The sequence below is a fragment of the Eriocheir sinensis genome, unplaced genomic scaffold (genome assembly GCF_024679095.1).
Source record: "Eriocheir sinensis breed Jianghai 21 unplaced genomic scaffold, ASM2467909v1 Scaffold85, whole genome shotgun sequence".
NCBI lineage: Eukaryota > Metazoa > Arthropoda > Malacostraca > Decapoda > Varunidae > Eriocheir > Eriocheir sinensis.
In genome coordinates, this window is record NW_026112219.1 from 505,742 (window position 1) to 529,857 (window position 24,116).

The 24,116-nt window shown below is 44.6% G+C and overlaps 1 protein-coding gene across 1 annotated transcript in view; it reads left to right on the top strand.

Moving 5' to 3' along the window:
* LOC126994688 (uncharacterized) overlaps positions 1 to 24,116 on the top strand; it is a 74,245-nt gene that overhangs the window by 44,746 nt on the left and 5,383 nt on the right. The window contains exons 3-6 of the mRNA XM_050853987.1: positions 11,803 to 11,900; positions 12,239 to 12,375; positions 16,199 to 16,391; positions 22,575 to 22,674. Of these exons, the coding sequence (XP_050709944.1) occupies positions 11,803 to 11,900; positions 12,239 to 12,375; positions 16,199 to 16,391; positions 22,575 to 22,674 (528 nt within the window). The remainder of the gene's footprint in view (positions 1 to 11,802; positions 11,901 to 12,238; positions 12,376 to 16,198; positions 16,392 to 22,574; positions 22,675 to 24,116) is intronic.

The window sequence follows — 24,116 nt, forward strand, 5'->3', positions numbered from 1 at the left end:
ATCTATCGACTTGCTCAAGTCACGAACTCCGTAGGCGTCCCCTTGGCCTCCTCCACTCAGGATTGTCTCTTACAGAGACAACCCGATGAGCAGGATCAGCTTCAGGGTAACGTGCCGCGTGCCCGTATAGCCGGAGTTGGCGTTGACGGACTGCCATACGGCAGTCAAGACCGCATGCAACCCACGGATGAAGGCCTCACCTCCAGCTTTGAGCAGCTCCGCACTGATGTTACAGGTGCCAGGTGCCTTTCCACCCCTCGACTTTGCCAGAGCCTCTCTGACCTCAGAGAGAGAGGGTGGGCTTTCGTTGATAGGTAGATGAGCATCCGCTACCTGCGGCCCAGCAACTGGAAGATACCCACGTGGAGGGTCCGCCATGTACAGCTGCTCAAAATACTCAGCCCAACGAGCCCTCTGCCCATTCATGTCCGACACGAGGTAGTCATCAGCTATTCGGATAGCGCTCACCAGAGAGGGAGACCTGGAGCGGAGCATCTTCAGGGCTGGGTAAGTAGGTCCGAGGTCATTCGCATGTAAATGGCCCTCGACTTCCTCAGCGAGACCCCTGACATACCTCTCCTTGTCTCTCCTCAGGAGAGCTCTAGTCCTACGCGACAGAGCCTGTATTGGTCCTGATTCCCAGTAAGTCTGGCAGCGCGACTCTCCTCAGTATTCTCCAGCGTCTCCACAAGGCAAAGCCACTCCTAGATCTCTGGCGTTCTCCACTCTACTCCTTGGCCGCTCGCTCTCCATTAAATCCAAGTTTACTCTGCCATTTTATCCTGTGGTTCAGGATAAACTTTTTTTCCGTGGTTTTTATTAATTTATTTATAGTTTTTTTCTGCTTTCGGATGCATGGGTAGTATATTACCTTTCTATTGTATTTCATTAATCAAAAATGTTCACTATTTTATCAAACTGTAGTCGAGGATGAACCTTTTTCAGTATTTTTTGCAGGGGGGGGGGGGAGGGTGGTGGTCTTGCCCAAGGACTAATTAACTAACAAGGGCGAAGAGCGGCTTGACGTCTGACGAACCCGCAGGAAACAGTGGGTGAGGAGGCGCGGCAGGGACAAGGGTCGGCCGCTAATCCGTTGAGCGTCGCTGGTCGCAGGTCTCGGCCGCTTCAATGGGCCACGCATCAAATAATGTTCCAGGAGATGTGACGCCGGCTACAAGTTTCGCCGTCTGAGTCTCATTGGCGCGGCTTTGCCTCAGTACAATTTTGAATCCCGTGTGGCCGCACGTCTGACCGCCGCTATAACCTTCCCGGGCCGTCTCGTTGAGGGCCATAACGATGATGTATTGCTACATTCACGACGCCAGCCTGTACTATTCTCCTTCTGGGAGCTTTCCAGGCGCGGCCTTTCAGTGGTCGTTGTGGATTTGACGAGGATGTCAGTGGTGGTGATGCTGCTTTTGTTGGTGCTGCTGCTGGTTGTGGCGTTGGTTTTGTTGGTGCTGGTAGTAGTGGTGTTGGTGGTGGTTGTGGTGGTTGAAGTGGAAGGGATGGTGGTATTGGTGGTGGTGGTGCAGTTATACCGCCCAGGCTGAGGAGCGTGCATGCTTAGCAGGACAGGGCAGAGTGACGACCCTCATGCCTGGCAAAACTCAACAATGTCAACGGATGATGAACACGCGAACAAATAATAAACATACTTACGTTTCAGGGACTAAAAAAAATTCTTGTAGTAAGCGCTACTCGAGAGGTTTTAATAAACGCTTATTCCGGTTTAAATAATTCACATGGGCTACAAGAAATTACTTATAACAAGGGACTTCTTTACATTATGGGCACCGGCATTACGAGTGATTTCGATGTTCTTCCTTGAAAAAAAAAAAAAAGTTTCGGATACCTTACGGATAAGTAAGGTGGTGGACAGGGAGGAGGTGCTCTAGTGGTCAGCGTGTGGGCGCGGTTTTCTGGAGACCCCGGTTCAAGTCTTGCCCGCTACTATATGCTGGCCGAGTGGCCAAGACAACCCACATGCTGTCCTGCTGAGCACCTATCAACGCGGGCTCTAGCGGAACTCTTTCAAGATATCAAATGAAGCTCCGAGGAGCAGCATGGTTCAAGCAAGAATGGCGTCACTATAAAATACTGTTCCACGTTACTAACGGTCTGGGGCGGACCAACAGTCCCCATCAAGAAAGCCTACCGGCGCTATGGGCCATATGTAAAAAGAAAAAGATCAACTGCATTCATTAAGTTTTTTTCGATAAAGTGTTGCCATTGCTCAAGAACAAAAGTCAGAACCAAAAATGAAATCTGAGTGGTTTAGCGTTGAAACAGTTGAAGGTTAAGAAAATGTACTGAAATAGAATATTCATATGCTAATCCACCGAAGCCATAACTTTTGAAACACTAAATAAACATATCAAGAATATATACGTGCACGATGCCGTAAGGGGGTAACATCAGTTATGACAAGCGACACTGCGACACCCTCACAGTAGTAGTCAAAAGATGACCTCAGAAGAGGAAAGACAAGGGAAACACATCAATCAGTCCCTTTTTTGATATGCACGAAAACAAAACGATCTATTGTTTACTATGACGTGCGTGTTTTCCCTGGGACAGTAACACGGGTCATCCACGCGATAGTCACGAAGACCATTCTTGCCACCGGCAAGTTTGGGGGCTGCAGCAAAAACCTGTGTAATGTCAATGTTACACTAGCCAAGGACATTGAAAAGGATGTGGCTCACCCATGAGGATATGACGAGTCAACAAGCCGTTTAAGTTAACAAACACGAAATTCTGTTTGTGTTTCGGTTGCATGAATACGGAATTCAATGTCTTCTTGCACTATGATCGGTCTCACCCATGCAGACATTAACGCAGAAGCTTGAGCGGGGAGGCAGAGGGCTATATATTTTTAAAAAAATCAAACACTTCCTACCTATAAAAATGTCCTTTGTCAGTGATGCGCTTGTTCACTTGGGCGAAAAAAATATGCACAAAAAATAATAAACAAAACGTGCAATGTCACGCTGAAGCAAATTAGTAAGGGGGAGGGACCAACGACAGAAGGAAGAGAGGTAGTGCAGGTGGAGGAGTCAAAGGGTGTGTGTTATGCACCTATTCTGGTGCCCTGCGCATTATTATCCAAATCCAGATCCAGAAAGGAAGGAAAGCAAACCAGCCAGTGCAGCGGGTCTGTTATGGATGACAACAATCGGCCGGATTTTAGAGCGGAACCCCGCGACGCAACTTCCTTCTCACTACAACCCCACCCCCCTCCACCCTAGTGTGTGTGTGTGTGTGTGTGTGTGTTTGTGTAATTCACCACGGCCTGATCACGTGTAGGACTCGCAATGGCCAGCAGGTACCCTCCCGACATGAGCAAATGCTCTTTATCGTCGATCTCTGGGTACTGCAAGGACCTCACACACCACACACCCCATCCCCCTTGCTCAAGGGGGGGCAGTAACCACTCCTAGTCAACGGAAAGAATCCGGCCGGAGCGGGCTCTAACCAGTTGCGCCACGGAGGTGTGTGTGTGTGTGTGTGTGTGTGTGTGTGTGTGTGTGTGTTGTAGTTATGGCCGTGTATAAACTTCACATTGTATTTATATTGCAGCGCACTGTAAAACCTGTTTTCAGCGCTGACTCCATATTTTGTTTCTGTCACCACCACACCATGTTAATTTGTCGTGACATAAACCACCGGTCAAATTATTGTGTAAAGACATGATTGTTATAAGCGGCCAGTTGCAGCATTTGTGGCCAGGTTATGTTGTGAGTAATCAAGCATGAGCCACTCTCAAATTTACTTATTTAGCTTAGATGTACGTCGTTTTAGGAATGTCTTATAAATATTTTTTTTTCTGTCAGACCTGCACCAAACAGAGACGCAGCAGCTGTTTCTCACACATCCCCCTGGCGCGCCATACACCTTTCCTCCCTGCTCGCCGAACACGAAATCGTCCAATAAATTTGAATCGCATGAAACAACGACCTTGAGACGTCAAGTAACTAGCAACATGTTCGCCTCACTCTCCTTCCTTCCCGTCCTTAATAAACACGGCTCTGCCACTTCCCCCACTACTCTGTAAACACGCCCATAAAAACCACGGGTAACGATTAGCGTTGGTAAGCAAAAAGTGTCGGTGTAAGGTAACATCTGGTGCTGGGTGAGGGGAGGCGAGGCACGGAGCGGCGGCACAGTGTGGCTACGACAGGATGGGGTCGCCACCATTACTATTATGTTGTTGCTTGTGGTGCTGGGGCGCCACTCGCTGCCTCCTTGTCCCGAGTTATTGCTGGTCCCGTCTCATGGCGTTGTCCTTCACTCTCAGATGAGTAGTTTCTTCACCAACAGAGTTTGGCTCGCCAGACACACGTCTTCGTTTCCTCTGCGAGGTGTTTGCCATTTCATTGCATGTTGTGTCTTATTGTTATTTTCAACATATATTTGTTGCTTCTGTTGCATGTGCCGCCGCGCTGCACCTCTGGCCTCGCAGTTCTTCTTATTCTCCGCGTGAAACACCCGTTGGAGAACGAGATAAGGTAAAAGAACAAGCACTGACAGACTCAACGTATTTGCTGAGTAAAGGAGGCAGCTCAAGGACTCTCTCTCTCTCTCTCTCTTTTTATTTTTTATTTAAACAGGGCTTACAGATGATTGTGCTAAAGTTGAAGGTTTTAAGCTCCATCTCTCTCTCTCTCTCTCTCTCTCTCTCTCTCTCTCTCTCTCTCTCTCTCTCTCTCTCTCTCTCTCTCTCTCTCTCTCTCTCTGTGTGTGTGTGTGTGTGTGTGTGTGTGTGTGTACTTTCATCTCCAGCTTCCTTTCTGGCCGTTCTATCTCTGCTGTGGTAGACGGTCACTGTTCTATCCCTAAATTATAAGCAGTGGTGTTCCTCAGAACTCTTTTCTATCTCCCACTTTTTATTGTTCATTAATGACATTTCTAAACCAAAATGTTATATTCACTCTTACGCTGATAACTTTATTCTGCATTACTAAACATTTTGTTTTGTAACAAACGACCCTCACCAGAAATTATACAACTAAAAGTTTACATAGAACGCTTAACATCTGACTTTGCTTTTTATTTTTTTAATAAGGCAGGAGCTTGTGTTTTTCAATACCTCAAAACATTTTTTCCCACCAGGGAACTCGACACAGCTTTTCAGATATCTGTCCCTGTTCTTGGATAACTCAGAGCTATCACCTTCACTAAACATTTTTGTGCATGCTAAACTGCATATGACAATTTCAGCGGGAAACTTCAAATCCAATTTCTTGCAAAATTATCTTTCCCAATCTTAGTCGTTCTGTATTGTCTCCAACAGTTATATTCTCCTTTCAAAGCTGGTAAACCTGGAATAACCTTTCTTTGTCTGTATGTCCTCATTCCTACGATCTGAACGCTTTCATTACTAAAAATTTTAACATTTGGCATAGTAAAGCCAAAAGAGAGGATGAGTAGGGTATGACCTGAATCACCTACGTAGATTGTGATTTTCTTAGAACGTTTGAGCGAAGAGTTCAGCTTTGGAGAGATATGTGAAGACTGTAGCTCCGTCAGGATGGAGGGGTGGGAAGGATGCAGAAGTGAAGTCGTTGAAGATATTTTTGCTTTTAACAAAGTGACAGAAGTCTGGAGAAATTATAGTCAGCAAGATATGCAATCTGTGCTTAAGAAGGGCGACCGTGATCGACGCGCAAATGGATATGTTGGTCGTGTGGCGATCAGTTGCATTGTGGACTCACTGAAGAGACAGTGTACGTCATGTGCCTTCGAGAGCAAGGGTCATGGCTGCTGCTGCTGCAATGGGGCGTGACTAGCTAGCCAGAAACATTTAATTTGCAAAGGAAATAGAAAAACATCCGTGCATCTACTGTTACACTCTGAATAACTACTCAAGAAAAGGTATGGCAGTACACTTTTCTGTAATTTGTATCCTTCTTAAAAGGCTTGGGACACCCAAACGAATTAGTTCATGGAGGTTTCTTTAGACATTCTGTAAAAATCCTGAGCAGCAACAAAACTCCTTCGTTGAGCATTTTTTATATAATATGGATAAACCAATGATATTCTCTTTTCCTTTTGCTTATGCACCAAAACAAAGCTACGTCATCCTAATCCAATGACATTGTTGAAACAAAAAAGAAAAATCTCCTGTGTGAGGACCTCAAAGCGACCATCGTACGCGACCAGTTACGGGTGATCGGTTCCATGCAGTTGGTTACGTCGGTGTGCGAGCTACCTTAGAGGCTCGGAATATGTGTAGGGTGCTGCACCAGCTACTCTAGATCATTAAGGAGAGGAAATTCGTAGGCTTGTTCACCGGGTTGGTCAGTGAAAGAGGATGAAAGCCAAAGGTGTTGGTGAACGCTGAAATCTCCTGAGATGGAAATTTCAGCCAAGGGAGAGGGAGTCAAAATATGTTCCACTTTAGAATTCAAATAGTCAAATAATTTTATACCTTTGGTAAATAGGTGAGAGATAAGCAGCACAGGCATACTTACTGATTGAATGGCAACTAGGTCTCAGCCATATAGAGAAAAATGCTAAAGCTAGATCGTGGGCACGAGAGGAAGGGATCCCATTGCGTACACAGACGCAACCTTCAGCTTTTGAATGATGAAATTTAGAATAGAGAAAATAACAGGAAACAGATTAGACAATCAGTAGACTGAGAAATTTGTTGTTTTGACAAGCGGCGTGGCGCTTTTTTGAGTCCTCGACTGCCAAAGGCTTGACTGATCCCACATGAAGGCGCTCAGTTTACACTCACTTGTGATAAACTTCAGTTTCGATGGTATTATCCGAGACACTAATAACTTGTATTTACACACACACACACACACACACACACACACACACACACGAGGGAGGCCCGGCGCCAGAGCATCGTAATACCCCCGAAACGTGCCGAAGTTGACGTGGCAGTGAATCTATTATAACTTTCTTTCTCTTCTCACGAAACCTTAAAATTCTAAACACAACATTCATCCTCCCGCCTTCATGTTTTCTAACGGAATTGTCCTCTACCTTTTTTTCTTCACACGTGTCGAAATTATATACACAACGCCTGCTCGCCTGCCTGCCTGCCTGTCTGCCTGCTTGACTGCCTGCCTGCATTCTTATGTAAATGTCCCTTGCCTAGCTTAGCCTTGTCTGCAAAAATTTACGATGTATGAGAGACTTCTCATGATGTATCGAAATTTCAAACATACGAGTAACAATCGCCTTTCCGCTCCTCTGCCCCTTGCCTTACCTTGCCTTGCCTTGCCCGCAGCGCCTCAGTACGCCACAGATAATTTGAGGTGGGAAGAGTCGTAGTTTCGTTTTCGTTTGTCAGGGGAATATAAACGCTACTGCTTGTCCGCCAGCTCTTTCTCTGCTTTGCTTTCTCTTGTCTTGTCTGCAGTGACTTTCAGTACGCCAGAAGCGACTGAAGGGGATAAGAGAGATCCACGGGGGTGCGTCTACGGGGTACATACCCTCGCACATGACCACAACGCTCACTCCCTCGCCCGTCAGCCCTTGGCGAATCTGGCTGTGCGCTGCCTTGCCGTAAACCATTATGGTGATAAGAAAGCTAGTTCCACTGTGCGTACATTAAAGACTCATAAACGTCGCATCACGGAAAATGTAATCGCAGTAATTTAGAATATACGACTACTGCCAACGTCCGCTCAAGGGGAGACGCTAAGTACTGGGGAGTGCTGAAGTTTTACGACCTCTTCCTCTACGACCTGCTTAACTGCAAGGAAAAAAGACAAAGACGGGTTGGATAACTCTCCAACTTGAACTCTGTATTATAAACCTGCTTGTCCTTCCCATCGCGGCGGGAAATGATCGCCGCGTTTCCAGGTGGAGTTCAAAAGTAACACTGTCGGGTCAAGGAGTTTCGTTTATTTTATTTTTTTCTTAGTAAATTGGGCACTACACGAGTGGTAGGTGGAAACGGAGGAGTAGGAGAGGGAGGAGGGTGAAGGGGAGGGGAGGGAGAAAGAGGAGGAGGAGGAGGAGCACCATAAAGTTATCCTCCACTTTTCCTTTTTCTCTTTTTTCGTTTCTTTTCCCCATCAGCACCACGCCTCCCGCTAGGGGGAGGCAGCGGAGGGACGGAGTCCGTCTGAGTAACATCAGCCAGTCATCGTCGAGATCACAAAAGAAAATTCAACGGATTCGATACAGCTTTAAATAAAAACTTGTTTTTCATTAGTTTAGTTCAGCGTCATCTCTAGATTTTACAGACTGGCTAATCAGTTTAGGAAGGGAGGGGGTGAGGGTGAATGCAAGGCACGGGTGAGGGGAAGAGTGGGCTTGGAGCTTTTAAGAAAACACAAAAGGGAGGGTAAGTGTTAGGAGCTAAGGGCGTGATGGCAAAGGCTTATGGAAAGGCTGTCTTAGAGGAGGTCGATTAGATAAGTGAGTAGGCGACATGATAAAGTAAGTTACCGAAAAAGAGAGGAGAGGGCAGTGAGCTTAAGGCGACGCTGGAAGGGAGAGTGAGGTGAGTGTGAGAGTTTAAGGGCGAAGGGGTGGGAAAATGTTTTTTTCGTCACCAGCGCAGAGCCTCACCCACTAACATGCAGTCTGCTGGTGTGTTTCTGTACAGGGAAAGGAGGAGGAAAAAAGGCTAATTTTCGCCGCCGTGAAATTATTATATCGCCACAAATACATGCAATTGAGATGTACACAGGAAACAATAATAAACCAATAGAGGAAAAGAGAAACTTTTTTTTTTTTTTTTTTTTTTTTTTGCGTGAGAAGGTTTTGTGATTATTCCTCCACATAGCTATATTCTTTCCGTGCCCCGAAGCCTCTACACGCGGCGGAGACTGGGGATGACCGTGCCTGCCCACCCTCCTCCCTTTGTGTATCCCTCCCTTCATTGCCTTCCTCCCCCGTGCCTTCCCACGCCCCTGTCTGGCTGCCTGAGGGAACTCGGGGTACTAATTTACTTCGTGGACACTGCTTTTGCTTTACTAGTCCGTCCGTCCAAGGGGAAGCGCACACTTTTCAAGCTTCATGGCGCTGTTTTTTGTTATTAGTTTTGTGACGGTTATTATCAATATTTCGCGGTTAGGGAAAGTAGACCTAATCTAAACGACAATAAAAGCAGTTCCGCAATATGCTGGTCTTACGGAGAGATTAGGAGTCGTCAGAATAAAATGCCAAATGTAATGCCGTAAGTGCGTTGATACCCCTTCTTATAAGAGATAATATGACAGGAAAAAAGAAAGAACACCCCTTACGTCATCAGTGAAATGGAAGGTGGTACAGTTAGGTTACGAGTTTTCGGGCCTCATAGGGACTCGCTGCGGAAATTTTCGTATGCCGCCCTCTACCTCTTGACCCTCTCTATCTGGCTGGTCGATGGACAGGAACATGGGAAAACATTTAGAAAATAACCTACAATAATATTGATGTCACGGTCAGTTCTGTATCCTCAGGCTGTTGTTATACTGCACAGTCTTATCCGTCCCGGTCTGGTCGATACGATATACAGACGAACTAATAAAACAGATGGAAAATAGGCAGTAATAATCAGAACACTGTAGTCAGCTCTGTGTCCTCGGGTTGCTCATCCGGCAGTCTCCAAGGCAATAAAAGCGGAGCTGAGCGCCAAAAAACTGGCCCTTTACAAGACCTCTCCTCATCATTAGCCTTTCCTAAAGTGAGACTCGTTCATATATTTCACAATTACTTTGTCCTTTTCCTGTTTTTTGGGGGGTTGTCGTGTCCTACATTATCCCCTTTGGCCATCAGAGAAGCAAAAACAAAAGTCAAACCAATGTTGCGCCGTTAATTTTTGTTTCTTTTCTTTTATTTAGGTGCCGGCTGTAGCGCCGGTAGGCTGTCTTGAGGGGTCTCTTGGACGATCCCAGCCCATCAGTGGCGGAGGCGCATTTTATTTATAGTGACTGCCGTGATGAATGACTTTTGCTTGGCCCATACGGTGCTCCGCTTGAGCGAAGTTAGGGTTGATTGATGATCTGGGCAGCATGTGGGTAATCTTCCCCCACTCGGCAATAGTTGAAAAATTAGCGTGTTTCAGTAGGACTCAAACCCAGGTCCACGGAGTCACCACGCCCGCACGCTGACCACTCAGCCACCGCCGCCGCTGCTTGTTCGTCACGGAGACATATGAGACTCGTTCAGTATTTCCACATTCACTTCGGCGTTTCACTATCCTTTGTTTATGTACGATCAGATCAATCAGACACCGCTAGAAGTATTATGGTCCTTAATTTTAGCATCTTTCGTTTTCTTTATAGGTATATCATATTAATGGTAATCTTATTTAATTTTTGATTGACTTTTCATATATTTTAAATATAATCCCCGGTCATGATTTGCCTTGCGGGACCTGTTTCCGGCGGTGGAGCCAGTCATGTTCAGGAATCACCTGGTTATTAATCGTCGGCGCTGAAGCTTTAAGACTAAGCTGTTATTGTTATGCATGCAGCCATTAAAATATCTCTTGCTGTCGGCTGCCTCGGAAACAAACCTATAATCGACTGGTCTGGTTTGTCTGGGGTCTGGATCCTGCCTCATTTTGTTCTCCAGTTTCCTTTTTGTTTTCTCCTTGGTTGTACGTGAGTTCAGAGTATGCGTCTCTCTTACCACGGGAAGAAAAACAAGCACAAAAAGCTCACTTTGTTATACGCTTTTCATATACACCCACACGAATCAAACCCCATGACTGACTGACTCTGTATTCGAATAGGGAAATTATGTTCGAATTACACGAAATAAACTTTACGTGTCCTCCAGAAATGCAAACCTCGCGTACAGCCAGAGCTGCCTTTGCTTAAGTCCCCAGCAACAGCACGCCATATGCGGTCGTGTTTTGTGGAATTAGTGTACGAAACAGATTTATAAGGGACTGTGTGTAGAATTATTTTTTTGAGGGTGGGAGGATTACGAGACAATATATCTTGTAATACGTTTAATTTAGGTCACAGCAGACACACACACACACACACACACACACACACACACATAGGAAAACAAACGAGTGCGGCGAGATGAGTGACGGTTAGACTTCATGAGAGGGTGAGGGAGGGAGGAGAGAGGAAGGGAAAAGGGAGAGAGAAAAGGAAGGTCGGAAAGAGTACTTCACCACCTCAACAGAAGGCCAGTGTTCCTTTGTCTTTCCTTCCCTTTTATTAATGAATGTTACAAGTGGGTGTTATTTTTTTTGTGTGTGTTATTTTCTCCGGTCTTTTTCCTTCTCATCTTCATAATGTTACTTTTAATCACTCATTTTTTTTTCCTTTCTTTTTGCTAACTGACTGTTGGCTAAATTTTCAGTCTGTTTTACGGGTACATTCCTTGCGTAGTACATTATTGTGTGTGTGTTTTGTATACTTTGCAACGCTTTTTAGGCTAAATATGCCCTCTTTTCTACTTTTTTTCTTTTATCGTTTATTCTTTTATTTTCTTCCTTTCTTTCTTTCATTCTTTCATTCTTTCTTTCTTTCTTCTTTCTTTCTTTCTTTCTTTTTTTTCTTTCTTTTTTTCTTTCTTTCTTTCCTTCTTCTTCTTCTTCTTCTTCTTCTTCTTCTTCTTCTTCTTCTTCTTCTTCTTCTTCTTCTTCTTCTTCTTCTTCTTCTTCTTCTTCTTCTTCTTCTTCTTCTTCTTCTTCTTCTTCTTCTTCTTCTTCTTCTTCTTCTTCTTCTTCTTCTTCTTCTTCTTCTTCTTCTTCGTCGTCGTCGTCGTCGTCGTCGTCGTCGTCGTCGTTGTCATATTCTTGTCCCTCTTACAGCTTATAAGATAACTACTACTACTACTACTACTATTACGTGAAACCTTTGTTTACTCTCCCCCCTCCAGCCTGTCCCAGCATGTACCTGAGAAACCTCACCCACCTGGAGGACCTGTGTGCCTGCGCCAAGGTGTCCGGCTGCCTCCACCTCTCCCTGATCTACGTGGTGAGTGTGCCGTGAGTGTGTGGGTGGAGGGGGGTAGATTGCGAAATATACTAAATTATAATCATAGATAGATAATCATAAGTAGTAAGACTGATAGCTAGGTAGATAAACAGACATAATTAAAAATGGACAAGCAGACAACTAGAAAAAGACACCCAGATTAACATGCAAATAGGCAGTCAGACTCGGAGACAGACAGACAGACAGACACAAACAAATAGACAGAACAGCAGAAACATCTAGACAGATACTATAAACAAAATCAAGTAAAGAGTTTAAAAACGCATACCAACACGTCCTTCACAATGTAATCGTTTTCTTTTTCTTTCTCGCAACAGAAGGACGAAAACGAAGAGCGGTACCTTCAGAGCCTCTCGTTCCCTCACCTGCTGGAGATCACCGATTACCTGTTTATTTACGACGTGCCCAGACTCAGCACCCTCGGCAAGCTCTTCCCCAACCTCTCCGTCATCAGGTACATCATTCCTTTTCTACTACTCCTACTACTACTACTGCTACTTTTTTTCTACTACTACTCCTTTTCTTTTACAACAAGAGAGACAGCTAAAGGGCACAAAAAAGTAAACAATAACAAACAAAAATAGCCCGCTACACGCTGCTCCCAAAAAGAATCCAAAGAGGTGGCCGAAAGAGAGGTCAATTTCGGGAGGAGAGGTGTCCAGATACCCTTCTCTTGAAAGAGTTCAAGTCGTAGGCTTCTACTACTACTACTACTTCTACTAGTACTACTACTACTACTACTACTACTACTACTACTACTACTACTACTACTATTACTACTACTACTACTACTACTACTACTACTACTACTACTACTACTATTACTACTACTACTACTACTACTATTACTACTACTACTACTACTACTACTACTACTACTACTACTACTACTACTACTACTGCTGCTGCTGCTGCTGCTGCTGCTGTTACTACTACTACTACTACTACTACTACTACTACTACTACTACTACTACTACTACTACTACTATTTATAATACTACTACTACTTTTTCATCTTCATTTTCATTATCTCTAATTCATGTTGTTCTGCTTCTTTCCCTAGCTTTGGAATTTCCCACGTTTATTGAGAGATGCTATTTCTTCATGAACAAACGCTCGCTCGGCCCTCTGGTCATCTTTTCCTGCGGGCGCTTTTTTTCGAGATCTTCTTGAATGAAATCTCTCCTTCTCCATCTCGATTTCTCGCTTTTCCTTTTGTCTTTAACTTCCATTTTTATTGCGTTCTTTGCTGCACACGCCTCGCTCCTATCTCTATTCTTATACCTTCCTTCACAATATATAGTCACCCTCCCATCAGCTCCCATGGAAAAATATCGGTCACCTTTCGGAGGATACAGTAGAGAATAAACGAAACCTCAAGGGGCCACCACACATCTGAGTGACCAGAATCACTCAACTTTGACATTTTTCATTTTTTGCTAAAATTGTTCTTTTGTCCTAGAGCTACACACGTAGTAGCTCTCAAACATAAATAGATGCCATATTACCCATTCCCTGGCCCATCCAATGCTACCCCCCACAGCATTACCAGCTATAGGCTACCTATGCGACACACACACACACACACACACACACACACACACACACACACACACACACACACACACACATAAAATAAGAATGTATACGAACGTTTTCTATCATCTCAAGACATTAGACAATGGATAAATAAGAAGTTAGACTAAAGTAACTTGATTTTCAATAAGATAAGGTATTTTCGTTTTCTCAAAACTTTTTTTTTTTTACTTTCACGGCCTCCTCATCCTGCCATTTTTGTTATACAGACCTCAAACTTTGCACACTTTATGCCTGCATACATGTGTGTAAAATGACGCAGAGGATTTTGATTTACAATGACTGGCGGAATTTCTGGAATTTTTCTTATTCTATTAACATTATGTTCAGAGTGGCATTTTCAACCTTTTTTCGGAGTGATAGGAGAATTTTTCCTGTGTAACTTTATTGTTGAATGCTTATAGAATACAGAATACCCTAAGCTAAATATCTCATCAACAAAGAAATTCTCGATTTTAAGTAGCTTTTCAAAGCGCAACATAAAAAAAAAAAAAACTATTTATAAGCCAATAGTAATGAAACTTGGTCAGCTAATGTAAACGCTCATGATAAACACGGTGGATATAAGATTTTGGCTCTAAAAACATCCTGGGAAATTTTGGCACCACCTGTTTGGTGTGTTTTCGATAGGTTTCATACTACTTCTTGTGATGGGGCAAGATGTATGTACGTAAAGGCTGACTCTTCAAGTATTGTCCTCTCTCAGCCTTCTCGTTATGAGAGAGAGAGAGAGAGAGAGAGAGAGAGAGAGAGAGAGAGAGAGAGAGAGAGAGAGAGAGAGAGAGAGAGAGAGAGAGAGAGAGAGAGAGAGAGAGAGAGAGAGAGAGAGAGAGAGAGAGAGAGAGAGAGAGAGAGAGAGAGAGAGAGAGAGAGAGAGAGAGAGAGAGAGAGAGAGAGAGAGAGAGAGAGAGAGAGAGAGAGAGAGAGAGAGAGAGAGACTCATGGTAACACTGTCCTGCTTTGGCCTCCTCCCCAACCCTCGCTTTTTAGAATGAAAAGAAAATTAATCATAAAGAAGAAAAGAGGGAATTGGCCAGGGAAGGTGAGGACGCCATACTCCTCCCTCCCCTCCTTCTCTTTTTACTCTTCTTCCTTCTCCTCTTCCCCCTCTTCCTCCTCCTTCACGTCCATCCCTCATCCTGCATGACTCCTTGAAATAGAGAGTCAGCGTTGGTTCTCGTGTTGACATGAATACAGAAGGCAGCCCCAGTGTTTATATTTTGGTATAGTTTAATTTTAATTAAAAAAGACAGACTACAAAAAGGTCATCCTTTGTTTTCGTCGTGTTTACAAGAATATATTTACAAGTCACGCGCGATGCTTACGTGCTGATGTCTTCTTTCTCTCGATAGGTTAAGAAGACAGCCAAGGACAACAAGAGAAGAACAGCCAGATACTATTACAACTACATTTGTTAAATATCTTTCGACTTTTTTTCTCTGTGACTTACTACTGGTCTTTTTAATCCTCGTTAACTCTATCGGATAATGTTTGTCGGGCTCATGGGGCATCCAGCGGTCAATAATTAGCCGTAATTATTTGAAATTACGAAATTCTCGTCAAAATTGTCACTGACCTATCAACCTATCCACTCCATGTTAGCACTCCTGCCTCCCTTCATCAAGTCCCCATGCCCCTTGAACCATTCCAGAAAGTAGAGTCGAAACTCGTGGCAAACCCAATGGCTGGGCACACAACGCCTTATCGTTTGCACAATGGCCCATGCTAAGTTCTTGAATCTGGCACACATCCGGTAATATGGCCGAGGCTCTAATTTTGTTTTGCTGCTGCCCTGTGTCCTGTGCCATGAGGAAAGACAGCCTGTCCGTGTATAATGGTTCGGTGGTTCAGTTCACCAGTTGCGGTTAAAAATGTTATTGTTGGTAGGTACTCCAGTCCAGTCATCACGCAGCTTAGCATTGATTGAAGTTTTGTTCTTACATATGTAATTAGTTGCTAGTGTGAATAGAGATACCACTTGTTACTGTGCACAGCGCGAAGAAACGTTCGTTTTCCTCTTATCCATTACGTTTATAATACTAAAGACAGTACGAAAAAGAAACAAAACGTTGACCTCGCTCCTTTTAACCTTCGTTTCTTCATGATTGACAGTGAAGAAAGATAATCATCAGTCCGATACATATGCACAGAACGTGGCGAATAATTTGTTTGATTTTATGGTATGTGTAAAAATTAAATCACATTAAACATAAAAAAATGAAACGTCACGGGCTGGCGGTGCCCCTTTCTTCTACGTACGTTGTTGGATTGGAGTGACAACAGATGGTGACCAGACGGTGCAGCACCGAGCGTGTCTTTCATAATTTATTCCCGAGCGAGGGTGTACGAGTAAAAATAACATTAAAGCACAAAAAGGAGTATATATCGGAAATGAAACGCGGATTTGTCCGCGAGCGTTTTCACGGTTCCATTACACTTTGTGGAGGGAATAAGGGTATTTCTTTCTTTGGATATTTGCCTGACAGACAAACAGAGTAGCGGACACGTATACAACAGACAGACTGTAAAGAGAAAAAACAGACAAATACAAAGACCAAGCACACACACACACACACACACACACACACACACACACACTCATGCAAAAATCTCTCTCTCTCTCTCTCTCTCTCTCATGATACATGCCTGTAACACCTGGACGTCAATTTTTCCCTCCCAGGGGCGAGAGAGTCTTCTACAACTACGCACTCGTCATCCGGAAGATGCGTGACCTGCAGGAGGTCGGACTGTTCTCTCTGACGGCGGTGCTGCGGGGCTCCGTCAGGGTGGAGGGGAACCCCAGGCTCTGTTTCGCCCACACAGTCGACTGGGACGCCATCACCTCCTGCCGCTTGGACAGGAACGTCATTAAGGCATGTAGGAAAGAGAGCAGTGTGTGTCATTCGTGGTTTTGAGCACATTCATCATTATCAACATCAGCAGCAATTTTTTTGACAAAGGCCTCTCCTAACGTTTTCCACCTCTGATATTAGGGCACTCCGTCCTGCATCAGGAAACGTTCTGATTCATCTATCCATTTTGTTCTCGGTCTGCCCTGAGTTCCTTAAAATCTGAGTTGCCATTCTGTTACTATGGTTGCTTGTTTATTATTAGAAGAATTCTTCTCATGATATGACCTGACCAAGTTTATTAGAACGTTTATGTCTTTGATATGTGGGTCACAGAAAGAAACCAAGGTCCACGTCACAGTAACTGTGATCTTAGTTCGTAGCAGCCAGGGCAGATTTATATAGTATTGTTAGTTTAGGCTTATTCTGTCCCTTATGATTGTCTTTACCGATGAAACAATTAGATGAAGGGTTGAGGCCGGCAATGTTTGGCTCTTTTTGTCAGTTTGTTTTGCGTCGGCAGGACTTCAGTGCAGGAAACTACAGACTCTTCCGTTGACTAACTAGTGTGTGTGTGTGTACATATGTGTGTGTGTGTGTGTGTGTGTGTGTGTGTGTGTGTGTGTGTGTGTGTGTGTGTGTGTGTGTGTGTGTGTGTGTGTGTGTGTGTTTGTGTTTGTGTGTGTGTGTGTGTGTGTGTGTGTGTGTGTGTGTGTGTGTGTGTGTGTACGTGCGACTGTGTGTGTGTGTGTGTGTGTGTGTGTGTGTGTGTGTGTGTGTGTTGTTTGGTTTTGAATTTCCGTGGACTAAACCCCCAAATTCATGCAATCTAATAGCGTATCAGTAATATTGTGTGCATTAATACCAAAGCAATACCAAGGCCAGCATGTTCATACAAATGTAAACTAAGTATGATTTGCTTTTATAATGTTGGATGTCAATCTACAGTGAACGTTTTTGAAGGCAAGTTTAGAATTAAGAAGAAATTAATGGTTGTGTGTAGGCGGCATTTGTTAAGCTCTATTATCTTGGAAACCTGTGCAATGTGATTGGTCAACAGTGCTCTTCCTTTGGTTTCTTAGAGTGATCAATTTCCCCTGAAGACAGGGAACACTGCCAACAGAAAGCCTTCCTCCTCGTTCCCTGCATTAGCAAAACCTGTTTTTTCGGTCCCTTTTATTGTGTAACAAACTATAATATTTTTCATGTAAAAAGTGGCTCAGAATGTCCCGTGGGAACAAGAAGGTGTGCATACGTCAAACAAGTAGGTAGCTACATAGTCGATTTTGACATATCCTAGATGGTATGTATGTAGGGCCTGTGCGGTACCTGAGTGGTCAGCTTAGGAATTTGGTGATCCTGAAGTCTTGTGATCGTGTCATACCGTTACCAGCTTGAAATTTCCAGCTATTTTCGAATACCCGAAGACTACCCGTTTGCTCTCCAGATGACCACCCTTCAACCCACAGCGGCTTGTGTCAAGAAAAGCACGTAGGGGAGGGGCGGGGGAGCAGCATGGACCAAATGGTATGATATAACGGCGCAACTATAACCTATAAAAAAATACGTGTTCGCGCCGCTAAGGACCGATCACCAAGTCCCTGTCATATACGTAGCCTACCGGCGCTATGAGCCACACATAAACCATTGGCTTAGTAAGGGCACTCTAGATTTCATTAGGTTTGTTTAGAATGTGTGCATGTAGTCCAATAGCCAGACGGGACGAAATTAGTTCGACTCAGCTGTGAATTCCGTTGCCACAGCAATGCCAAAACTAACTCAAAGCACAGAGTTACCTACTATAGGACTCACCTCCAACTTTTCCCCTCGTTGAGAGGAGAAACTCGGCTCTGCAGCTCTGGAGCAAATGAGCGAGTTGAAGAAGCTGTCATCGTGCGTAGTGGTGAGGGAGGAAGTGATATGGTGTCCTTGATCGCTGGTAACGTCGGAGAGCAACAGTGTCACGTGTTATTGAATTTATACACTTCATTGCTATTATTCTAAAAAGCGACACATTCATAGGACTATATAGCATTATCTAATGCATACAGAATATTTAATACATAATTTCATTTAGTATATTGCTGACATGAGAAAGAGAGCGATGGCCTGGGGATGATGCGTCAGAGCTGTGGAGACGCGCGCATTCCCCCCCCCCCCTCCCCCCAACAATATGATGGGATTCCCGCACAAATACAGAGTTGAAATTCAATAACAATCTGGGATTTTAACTGTCCTAACGTTGGCTAGGTCTTGCTGACTGGGACTCCAACCACTCACTCATATAAAATGATCCAATCGGTCGCTACAACTAAACAAGATCCCTGAAGACTCGACAATGGCGAACGTAAAACCGATTTTCGTAAAAGGAAATTAGAGAGTTGTCTTAAGCTACAGGCTCATAAGTTTGACACCAGTAGCAGGTAAAAATCCTTATGATTATTAGACAAACCTCTCAGCTTTCTAGATAATTATGTAATTTCCGATCTCCTGAAGTTTCCTGCTTAACAAATCTATTGGACTATATATGAAAACTGAGATGATCCCATCCCCAACTGTACTATTTATCTGGACTTCCAGGAAGCCTTTGAAGAGTTATTACACGAGCTCCTTAAGAAACTACAGTCAGCAGGTATAGGAAGCAATCTGAATCCGTGGAAAGAGGTTGGTTCACCGGTAGAAAACAACGAGTGTTATTCAACGGCCTTTTGAGTGGCTTCCAGTCACTAGTGGAGTACCGCAAGGGTCAGAGCTGGGACCCATTCTCTTCATCATATACATCAACGACTTAGAAACAGGACTGAAATCCCCCCTAGACAAGTTTGCTTACGACACCAAAGTGGGTGGAGAGGCCTTTACGACTGCGAAACTATCCAAACGGACCTTCATCAAATCATTCATTGGTCTGAAAAAGTCAAGCACTTGGGATCCAGAAATATTGATCATAAAAACAGTATACATGGTAAGCCTCTGCAGGTCGTGCAGAAGGAATAGAATCTTGGGAGTCACATTCAGCAGTGAAATTGAAACATTCAAAGCACTGTAAAAAAAAGCATTTTAACATTGGCAGTATAATCCTCGGGTTCATAGCGAGGAACTTTGCGTGTATCGCCGCCAAAAATAATGCTGTCCTTATATAAGTCAACTGTAAGACTTCACCTCTTGACGTCGATCCCTCCAAGTTCCTTAGTCTAAAACACAACCCAAGAACTAGAAACTGCGGTCTATTTACTCAAGCGATGCGGCAGGAATTTTTCTCCTACAGAGTCATCCGTAAGTGGAACAACCTTTCTGCAGAGGTAGTATGTGCGAAAACTGTCAACTCCTTTAAAAATCGAAATGACCGTTACTTCGTTGCGACAAGAGTAAAGTGAACGCACGTACTGCAGTGGTTTCATTTGCCCTGCGAGCACTGAAGTGACTGCAATGCAGATTAAATCATTTGAGTAGGCAAGCTCTTTATCAGCCAATAAGTTGGCATTCTGCCACCGGTATTTTCATGTTTCTGTGTTTCCACCGTTTGTATTATCCTTCAATTTTTAATATCTTTTTATCGAATTGTCTTTCTTCTGGATATTCTTGTTCTATTCTCCCTTCCTTTTCCTTATTTCTTTTCTCTTTTTTTCCTTCTCCCTCGCATTCTTTTTTTTTCTATAATGATTTTTTTAATTCTATCCTATATACCATTCATTTTTCCTTCCTTTCTTCCTTATTTCCTTTCTTCCTCCCTTTCTTTCTTCCTTCCCTCCCTCTTTCCTTCCTTTCTTCTTTCCTTTGTTCCTTAATTCTTTCCTTCCTTCCTTCCTTCGTCCTTTTCTTCCTTCCTTTTATTTTTCATAATATCCTTTTCTCTTTCGTGCTGTTTTCTTTCCTCCAGGTAGCGGCGGCGGCGGCGACGGAGATGTAGTAGTAGTAGTAGTAGTAGTAAGAATGCGTCTGGAGTATGCATCTCACGTGTGTGGGGCTCCACTCACACCGCACTCTTGGACAGAGTGGAGTCAAAGGCTCTTCGTCTCATCAGCTCTCCTCCTCTTATTGATAGTCTTCTACCTCTTAAATTCCGCCGCCATGTTGCCTCTCTTTCTATCTTCTATCGATATTTTCACGCTGACTGCTCTTCTGAACTTGTTAACTGCATGCCTCCCCCCCTCCCACGGCCTCCCCACACACGACTTTCTACTCAAGCTCATCCCTTTACTGTCCAAATCCTTTACGCACGAGTTAACCAGCATTTTCACTCTTTCATCCCTCACGCTGGTAAACTCTGCAACAATCTTCCTTCATCTGTATTTCCTCCTGCCTACGACTTGAACTCTTTCAGGAGGAGGGTATCTGGACACCTCTCCTCCCGAAATTGACCTATCTTTCGGCCACTCCTTTTAACTCTTTGTAGGAGCAGTGAGTAGCGGGCTTTTTTTTCATTATTGTTTTTTTTTTCCCTTGAACTGCTTCCTCCACTGTAAAAAAAAAAGCAGCAGTATCCCATCACAAAGTAAAAGATCAAGTATCTTCAAGGCTCGAAGATGAAAAATTAAAATAAATCTGTCAAAAAAGTTCAAAAAAATGGCGGCCTATAAAAAAGAGAAAATAAAGAAAAGAACAGTAGGTGTTGCTAAGTTTCATTAAGTGATGTAATTTACTTTCGCTGGTGCTGTAGTCACACCTTGCCGGATAGCATAAACGGACGTCCGACAGATCAAAAATTTGCAAAAGAATATTATCCGGTGATGAAAGTTGCCTCCGTTGCTGCCCGAGGCTGTCAGATTAGATTACTCTCACACCTTACGTTAACGGACGTCCGACGGGGAGCAAAATTTTCAATCCGTTCGTCTCCTTTCCCATGCGTTTCTTGTTCATTTCTCGTTCAGCGAATACGTTCCCTGTCAGGCAAGGTCCATTCAATCCGGCGGAAAGTTTTGTGCATACACAAAACTTTCAGCCGGATTGAACGGACCCTTCTCAAGGGGACCGTGCCGCCCGCCCATGACGGCGTGGTGGTCCCCCGCTGAGGGACCAGGGCGTGCCTCTTACGATAGCGATGCCCTTCTCAAGGCGACATTGCCGCCCGCCCATGACGGCGATGCGGCCCTCCGCTGAGGGACCAAGGCGTGGCTCTCCTGCAGAGCGATGTCCTCAAAGGGAATGTGCCGCCCGCCCATGACGGCGTGACGAACGGCCTCGGAGCGCAGACCTCAACCCTGAATGACCAGGCAGTCATTCTCCGGCAGGCCAGCCATTCCCAACGTCTGTGACGCCCAACCTTGGCGGCGTGGCGGACGGTCACGGGGCAAGGGATTCCCCACTGGAAGAGACGACGAATTCGCTTGGGTAAGGGATCATAACTCAGGATACGGGAAAACCCCGAGACTGACGAGCTCTATGTTCGATGTTCCCGAGCTAGGGAAAACTTCTCAGAACGGTATAAGTGCTCCAGACGAGCATTTTTTACCATCAAGGCGAGAGTTTTTCCTCAGCGAATATATCTAGTACCGCTGCCGCCACCGTCGCCAGTCTGTTCTGTGCTTACCACAGCCTCGTTGTGGCTCGAAGATTCGTTACCCACCTTGCAGTCCCTGAGGACTGCAATCCAGCACCACTCCTGCGGCCCCGCTTTGCAAGACTTACTACTCTGGCTTCCCCTTGTGTCTAAATCCATGTTGCAAGAGTTAACCAGCATCTTCATTATTTCATCCCTTTCACTAGTAAACTCTGGCACAGCCTTTCTTTGTCTGTATTCCCTCTTTCCTATGACTTGAACGCTTCCAAGAAGGGAGTATCGACACTTTTCCAACCAAATCTGACCTCCTACTTTGCTCTCTATGCGGGAGCAGTGCTATATAGTGTTGTTGTTTTTCGCTCATGAGCTGCCTACTTTAATGTGAGAAATTAGTTAATCCGCTGAAAACAGTTTCAATATGCTAATGACGAATGGAAAAAAATAGGTTTGGGTGGGTTCTAGCGTGCGCAGAATTGTTTATAAATGGGCAGCCAAATTATCAGAGATACAACCCAAGAATACGAAGAGGAGTCAGGCTCCGTAGAGAGATGTAATTAGGACATTTACCAGAGCAGGATGAAATACACTAATTCAGAGGTGATGATATTGGAAAAGGCCTTTAACATGCAGTGGAATGCTATTGGCTGCTGTTGCTGATGGTAGTGACTAGCCGCTAAGTGGTTTTCTATCATTTGTGTCTCCCGCTGCAGAAAAACAAACCCCAGTGTGATGAGCCTTGCTCGGAGCGATGTCGCGGCGCCAAGAAGTGTGATAGGCTGAGGTGCTGGAACCAAGATCGCTGCCAGATCCGTGAGTACCAGTGTGTGTGTAGGGCAAGGGGGAATGGTCATGTGTTCGGGGAGAATTTGATGAGCTTCACCAAGGAAGGAACTGGAGTGAACCTGTATCTGTCTGTGCGTGTTCGCATGGGCTGTGGAGTGTCATCGTATCGTGTTGTGCAGGTAGGGTGAGGACTGAGGGGGCAACAGGGTGCGGTGTTGCTGATTAGTGATGAACGAGGTCCCGAAGTGTGTCAGGTTCCGATGACAGAGGTCAGGCATGAGGTACTGTTGCAACTGGCTCTTTTGAAGTTGGGATATAAGGTGCCCAGCGTTTGTCCGAATTCCCACTTCTGCGCGCATTCCAACTAATGAAGGTAGATGGTGTTGAGATGGTGCCTTGCTGTTGTGCTCACCAACTACCTTCTCGAGGAAAGAGATGGAAAGGAAGAAAAAAAAACGACGGCATCCAAACTACACAGCTGACAAATTCTAGAGAACCACTCGCTGGTGCTGGTGTGTCCGAAATGGTGATCTTGTTGGGGTAGTACTCCCTTTTCTTCACTTTGATTTCCCTAATGAATCACTATTGCTATGATCACTGTAACTCTGTTGTTTCGTGCGACAGTCTTTGTTCCTCTGCTCTGTAAAGTGCTTAATCCAAGGGAGGTCTGCTGGATTGATCTGTATAGTCTTAATTGGAAAAACTGGTGATTGCCCAGGGTGACCGGGGCCAGGTAGTTATTCAATGTCCCTGTGACGTCGTTTACTGTTAGGACCTCGACCCAGTGGTAGCTCACCAGCCAATCCCCAAACCGTCACATCTCTGGGTAAAGTGTGGGGCGGAATTTCTTGTGTGCCGCGTCACACTGGTATGAGATGGTGGAAGAGGAGGACCAGAGGACGAATACATGGTCACTGTTGCTCATAGGTAGGAAAGGCTGAGAGAAGAGGCAGCAGTGTCAGGCCGGACATGATGACAGTAATGTTCAATTTGTTTTGTCCCCACAACACAACTTTAGCACTAGCGATGCTCACACGCAGTGTCCACTGCGGTAATGAGGTGGTTAACGAATGAATAGTAATGAGGTGGCTAACCTATGAGTAGTAATGAGATGGTCAACCAATGAGTAGTAATGAGGTGGTCAACCAATGAGTAGTAATGATATGGTTTACGAATGAATAGTAATGAGGTGGTCAACCAATGAGTAGTAATGAGGTGGTCAACCAATGAGTAGTAATGATATGGTTAACGAATGAATAGTAATGAGGTGGTTAACCAATGAGTAGTAATGAGGTGGTCAACCAATGAGTAGTAATGAGGTGGTTAACGAGCAGGGTGGGTGGCTCGTTACACAGATAATGACTGACGAAACCTGACTGGAACGGCGAGTAAAACTGGTCCACAGTGCCTCCACATTATTGGGCACGTTTACATTTAGCGTTGAGGGTGGAGAGTTCCCCGACTACACG